A 7,283-nucleotide genomic window follows, 5' to 3' on the forward strand; every position below is an offset into this window, starting at 1 on the left:
ATCCCTTTCTTTCTCTCCACCTAAGATCACCAATTTCTGCCTCATTAACGAACTACTCTCAGCAACAAACAAATATACTTTATATAATTTAACCCCAAAAATATAGTTACCTGACCTCATATCCTCTACTATATACTGCCTCATTTCTTTGCTCCCATTCAAAGAAAATCTTATTGAAAAAGAAATATATTGTCACTATCTCTATTTCCTTACATCATGTTATTTCACCATTCTTCAATATAGCTCCTATTGTCACTAATCACTAAGACTTCTATTATAGTCACAAATGATCTCTATACTGTAAACTCTATTGGTCAATTATTCTTTTCTTGCTAGGGTAAGAATATAATCTAATATTCAAACCTGGAGAGTTTTGAGATTAAAAGAGTCAGTAAGCTAATTAGTATTCTTTGATTTTTTTAAAATATTAATGTATTAGGTGATAATTTTTTTTTATAATAGGGAGCCTGTAAAATTGTTTTATTAAAATATCTTCAAAGAGAAAATTATTTCTAAAAATATATACAGCATATCTCTGTGTTTCCTGAAATGAAATAAAAATTTTCCTTATTATTATTTATATGTTAAACTATATTGATATTGTTGATGATCTTAACATCCAAAATAACGTAAGTTATTATAGCTTCTTAACCATAGTCAACCACCTGGAAGAAAAAATAAAAACTTAAGTACAATAATTATTCTTGATACATAGGCACAGAATGTCATTAATTTTTCAGCTTTATCAATCTTTAATGTCAGGTCAATGACATTTTTAAGAAGAATGTATTTTTAAGATAACATTGATCTTATTCCTCGGGAGAAAGTTTGGGCAATCTATTCCCATAGTGATGCTACCTCGGAAACCCAAGGAGGGGTTGCTATGAGTCGGATCTTATTATTTTAAATTAATTATCATAAAATTAAGGAGCTCTGGTAGCATAGTGGCTAAAGCACTTGACTGCTAACCAGAAGGCTGGCGGTTCAAACCCACCAGCCACTCCTCGGAAGGAAGGTTGGGCAATCCTACTTCCGTAGTGATACTGCCTCGGAAACCCAAGGAGGGGTCGCTATGAGTCGGGGCCGACTCGACGGCACATAACAACAACAACAACATCATAAAATTACCTGTGTTGTTGTTATGTGCATCTTTAAATTTATATTATGGTTTTTAAAAATTATTCTAATTCACTAAAATAACTCACTGCTGTCAAGTGGAATCTGACTCATAGTGACTCCTCCTTGGGTTTCTGAGGCTGTATCTCTATGGAAGTAGATTGCCCAATCTTCCTTCTGAGGAGTGGCTAGTGTTTGAACTGCCAGCTTTCTGGTTAGCAGTCAAATGCCTTAGGCACTATGCCACCTCTTCTCTACAGAAAATTACATTTTTAATTGTGAAATTAATCTCTCTGTAGTTGAGGTACCTGGCAAAACTGAGAAAAAATTCTACTAAATGGAAGATGGTTTGAATTCTATATTTTCATATGAAAGCATGTAACATTTTAGTTGAAATGTTTTCAGATTCTATGTTGCTGACTCTATTTAGAGTACCTTTTTTTCACAAATATTTTTATAAGAAAAAAATCAGTCAAAGAAGTTGTATCTACTTAAGATTGTTTTGATTATCTTCTTAAATATAAATGTTGCAAAATTGTAGGTCTTATTTATTTCATTCTTGTCTGGTACAGAATAAAAATGTATCCAAAATACATTTTAAAAATATTCAGAGATTCTTTGTACAAATCATGATATTACAAAACATAGGTCTTTGACTTCCATGTGGGATGTAACAGTTTACAAAAAAGACCAAATGTGGTGCAGTGAATTACTCTTCTAGCCATGCTCTTTGTGACTCCCACCAGATGACTGGTGGAATTATGCAAATGTAAGGTGCTTGTGGCCCACCAAGGAGACTGGATAGTTTGTTAATAAAGTAAATAAGGTTAATGGTTCATTTGTGGGGGTGGAATCCTAAATGTGGATTGGTTAGTTTTGCCATCCCACTAGGCTTAAAATGAGCCATCCCAGGGGAAAATCTCACTACCATCTCTCCACCAGGAGTGGAGTGCATTCTTTGGACCAAAGATCTCCGAGCTGAGATTATGAGGAGAGACTGCAGGGTGATGGCAAAGAGACAACAGAGAAATGGCAGAGAGAAGGCAGCAAAACCAAGAGACTGGCAAAAGACAGAGCAATGGGCTTGCTGGCCCACAGAGTGAGAAAGGTGAGTGCCTTTGGGCAGGAGGCCTGCTGATGGAGGTGGGGTGCACCTCTTAGCAGAGCTGAAAGAGCTTTGTAACACTTGCCCAAGTAGGGCAGAGGCCAGACCAAGAGACAAGGGCCAAAGAGAGATGTGCCTGAGGGCGTGACCAAGGGTAGGCTATCCTTATCTAATAATTATAATCCTAGGCATTCCTAAGCCTGAATTGTAACCTGTTACTTCTCTAATAAATCCCATAATTGTGACCATTTGTGAGTTCTGTGTGGTCATTACAATGAAGTATCAAACCCAGCAGAGAGGTACAGAGTGCTGTGGGAGGGGCAGTTGGTGTCAGATTGGTAAAAAGGTTGGAGGGTGGTGACATGTCTGACCTCCATTTCATAAGGATCAGTCTTGGGCTGACACTGCTGATAGTGATTCCGTTTCCCCCTCTTGAAGTTACAGGACATCAGAAGATGCCTCCTCATATCCTTTTTTGCACCAGATAAATTACAAAAGTCTTACTTCTAAAGACATCATATAGGATGATGGGATAGGCAGACAAAGTACACAGACCCTCTTCAACCAAGAAAAGGGGAACCAATTAACACAGATACGGAAGATAGTACTGGAGCCCTGAGCTTTGAAAGGAAGGATACAGAAGTGGACTAAACTCCAAGTAGTAGAAGAACCTATACAAAAATACCAAAAAAGGAGACATATGAAACTATGGTCTGTCAGCAACCCTGACGGCATGGGCAACTTAGATATTTCCAAGTGGTGTTAGGACCTAAACATCAGCCCTGCTAGCCAGGAGCTGCACAGAGGGCTGCGCTGGTGGTTGGAGAATAAAAGGGGAAACAGCAAAGAGAGAGATGGGCTAAGTTGTGGACTTTTGGCTATCTGTAGGGCACAGCCATTCTGAATGTTTACAAGAGGTTCCACCATTTTGGATATTTAAAAGACAATGTTCTCTCAGATTCCAGGGACCTAAGAATAGGTTCCACTTGCTGGGGACTGCAAGGACATACCAGAAACAAAGGATTGGAAAGGTACAATATTCCCTTTGTTATTCTTATACCCCACACCCTCTTGGTGAATGGAGGTTCAGCCATCCCTCACTACTAGCCACCTTCTGGGTCAGTAGGAATTCCATCCCAGTCTGTGTGTTCTAACGGGGCTGGGTGCCCTGTCCCGCCCTGCCCAGATTTTTTTTTTCTTCCTTTTTTTTTCTTAGTTTGTTTGTTTTTGCCTATTTTAAAATTATTAGTAGTATTTGTCCTTTTATTATTATTCTTTCTCCTTCCTTTCCCAGGTTCTAGTTTTCAACTTTTTCTCTCTTCCCTGTTCCTGGTTCCTATTTTTTTCTTTCTTGTGGTTCTCCCATTCTTTGTTTTTCTTTTGCATCTTTCTCATTTTTTCTTCATTATTCTCATTATTCTTCTACTCTACCTCTTTTCTCTTATTCCTCTCTCCCCAGATACTGCAGGTTTTTCTTTTTTTCCATTTTTCTATGCATACTTCTTTTGGCTTTTAAAAGTATTTCTTTAAATATTTTCTCTCATTTACTGTATTTCCTTTTTTTTTTTTTTCCTTTTTGGTGATGCTTCCTGTGTGTTTATGTGGTGTTTTTTGTCTGCTTGCTTTTACTTTTTTGATGGTTTTTTGATTGTTGTTTTTGTGTTACTGAGTGGACAGCAACCATGCTCATACAACCCAACCACACTTGCACCTCCTGCAGCTCCACTTACTGAGTGAGAGCCACCATTTCCTTCTGCACCAACTGGCCAATGATACATGCCCACCAATAGGAATCTGACTCACCCTTAACTGTTCTTAACAAACAGTTAACAGAGACCTGTGCAGCCATTCTCATTCTCTATCACACCTACCAGGTGACAGGTGGTGAGTGCATAAGTGCTGCCAACTACTGAATAGAGGAGCACAGTACCCTGCTTACTGAGACACATACAATCAGCAACTAAATATAAATACAACAAAGTCACAATGTCTTGGAGACAACAGACCATCACAGTCCACACAAAGAAGCAAGATAAAGGGGAAGAAATAAGGGAAGCAGGATAAAGACACGGAACACATCCCTGAAGAAGTAACATTGGAACTCCCTGATAAGGAATTCAAAAGAATTATACTTAGGTACCTTCAAAATATTGAGAGACATATCCAGGAAAACACTGAAAAAATTAAGGAAAACACAGACAAAACCCTAGAACAATTTAGGAAGAAAACACAACAACAAAATAACAAAATAAATGAAAAATTAGAAATGATAAAAAATCTACAGATAGAAATCCAGAAGATTAATACTAAATTGTCAGAAATAGATAATATATTAAAAGGCAAAGGAGTAGCATTGAATCAATGGAAGACAAAATTAATGAGATTGAAGACAAATACCTGAAACTTCTTTGGAAAGGGATCTATCAGAAAAAACATCAAAACAAAATGAAGCAAGCCTGAGATTCATGTAGGATACCATCAAAAGGAATAACCTACTTATAATAAGAATTGTAGAATAGGAAGAGAAAAAAAAAGGCCATTGAGAAAATTGTCCAAGATTTGTTGGAAAAGAATTTCCCTGATATGATGAAAAATGAGAATATGTCAATTCAGGAAGTCCAATGAACCCCAAACAGGATAGACCCCAAAAGAAAATCACCAAGACATATCATCATCAAATGCACCAAAACCAAAGACAAAGAAAGAATCCTGAAAGCAGCACAGGGGGAAAAAAAATTGTCTACAAAGGGTGACCAACAAGACTAAACTCTGATTTCTCAGCAGAAACCATGAGGGAAGAAGGCAATGGGATTGTATATAAATAACACTGAAAAAGAAAAATTTCCAACCAAGAATTATATATCCAGTAAAATTGTCCCTCAAATACATTGGTGAAATTAGGAGATTTCCAGATAAGCAGAAATTAAGGGAATTTGTTAAAAGCAGACCAACCTTACAAGAGATACTAAAAGGAGTTCTTTGAACAGAGAACCAATAATAGCAAACAACTGACTATTAATACACAAAATGACATAACCCAGAAACCAGCACAGAGACGGATCCAAAATAAAATACTATAAACCAAAAAGAAGGAACAAATTGTATAGTTACAGAACTTCTAAACAGTGAGGAAGTCAAGAGAGTTGCAAGGTAGAATGGACTGTTCTAAACAGGGAGAAAATTATAAATCACAGGGTAACCTCAAAGAAAAATGATAAACCTTCACATCACAATAAAAAAGAGGACAAGTACAAATATTTATAAAATAACAAAATAACAGCAACAAAGGAAATGATAACACAATTAATAAAGACATCATACAGATGTGGAAACAATGGAGCACCATAATGTAAAATTCCAAGGTAAAATGAAGACCAAATTTATAAGGTAAAATGGTGACCACTAGCCATATATCTCCCTGGAGGCCTTTGTAGGAGTACGTGGAAGGCAGGTGAGTTAGACTATCATATTTAAAAAGCAAAGCAAAAACGTTCACAGGCTTGTAGTGTTGTGAAAGAGACCACCCATGGTGACCTCTTCCCTAATTAATTTGTCAGATTTTGAAGCTGTGTAGATGGGAGATTGAAGACCTGGGCTAGGAAACTATTAAAAAAAGAGCTAGATATCCTGTAGTCTTTCAGATCTGAGGAGATGGATGCCTGACAGTGTCTTAATAAAAGGTCTTTGAGGGCCACACCCAAGGAACAGAGTGAAGCAGAGGTAGAGGGTCTTATTTACATTGCAACCCAAACTAACCAAGCACAATCTCTGATTGTATTGAAGTGATCAGCCTTTGCAGTAGTTAAGATTGTGTGTCAACTTGGCTGGGCTGATTTTGAGTGGCTTGGCAGTTGGATGTAGTTATTCTCCATGATGAGATTGGACTGATGTAATCACCTCCATGTTGGAATCTGCTGTGAGCAGTTAACCAATTGAAGAATTGCCTTCGGGGTGTGGCCTGCTTCTGTTGTTGTTGTTGTTATGTGCCGTCGAGTCAGCCCGGACTCATAGCGACCCCTCCTTGGGTTCCGAGGCAGTATCACTAAGGAAGTAGGATTGCCCAACCTTCCTTCTGAGGAGTGGCTGGTGGGTTTGAACCGTCAGCGTTCTGGTTAGCAGGCAAGTGACTTAACCACTATGCTACCAGAGCTCCCGGCCTGCTTCTAGTATACATATATATATAGAAAGGATCCTGTATTTGGTTCAGTCTTCATCTCTGTTCCTGAATGTGAACCAGTGACACCATGTGGCCTGCTGATCTTGGGATTGCTGCCTTTGCAGGCTGTCATTTTGCCTGCCAATCTTAGATTCATCATCCTCAGCAACCAACAGCTACAAGGGACAGGAAAAGCCTCCATCTTACTCCAGTGGGCCTAGAAGGCAGAGCTGAAGCCTGAGGTTGAGGGGCTTCCACCTAGCCCCCAGAGCTGGCACTCTGAACTCAGACTTCTAGGCTACCCTTCCCTCAGAGCTACCACTCTGAATTTGGACTTCTAGTCTCCTAAATGTAAGAGAATAAATTTCTGTTTCTTAAAGCCATACACTTACTGTATTTCTGTTACAGCAGCATTAGAGAACTAAGGTAGTCTCTCATCCTTTCTGCTTAATGGAAAAAAAAAAGGTAAGACCCTCTTTGATGAAAGATAACATAATCTGAAGTCTTTCTGCTTTGCTTATATGTAATATACAGCATTAAAACAAGCAAACAAATCAAAACAGAATCAAGAGAAAGAAGAGACATTAGAAGTGGACCTACAGATTATCCAGATATTTGATTTGGGCATGAAGGTCTAAACTGTTGTTGTTGTTAGGTGATGTCGAGTCATTTCTGACTCATAGCAACCCTATGCGCAGCAGAACAAAACACCGACCAATCCCCCACCAGCTCCATGATCCTTGCTATCCTTGAGCCCATTGTCATAGCCACCATGTCAATCCATCTCATTGAAGGCTTTCCTCTTTTTCGCTGACCCTCCATCTTACCAAGCATGACATCCTTCTCCAGGGAATGGTCCCTTCTGACAACATGAGCAAAGTAGGTGAGATGAAGTCTGGCCATTCT

At 38.5% G+C, this 7,283-nt stretch overlaps 1 protein-coding gene across 1 annotated transcript in view; it reads right to left on the bottom strand.

Moving 5' to 3' along the window:
- CD84 (CD84 molecule) overlaps window positions 1–2,688 on the bottom strand; it is an 83,633-nt gene extending 80,945 nt beyond the window's left edge. The window contains exon 1 of the mRNA XM_042781892.1: window positions 2,593–2,688. Coding sequence (XP_042637826.1) covers window positions 2,593–2,688 — 96 coding nt within the window. The remainder of the gene's footprint in view (window positions 1–2,592) is intronic.
- Window positions 2,689–7,283: the final 4,595 nt, after the last annotated feature.

The sequence above is a fragment of the Orycteropus afer genome, unplaced genomic scaffold (genome assembly GCF_000298275.1).
Source record: "Orycteropus afer afer isolate SDZICR_OR568_19922 unplaced genomic scaffold, OryAfe1.0 scaffold00193, whole genome shotgun sequence".
Lineage (NCBI taxonomy): Eukaryota > Metazoa > Chordata > Mammalia > Tubulidentata > Orycteropodidae > Orycteropus > Orycteropus afer.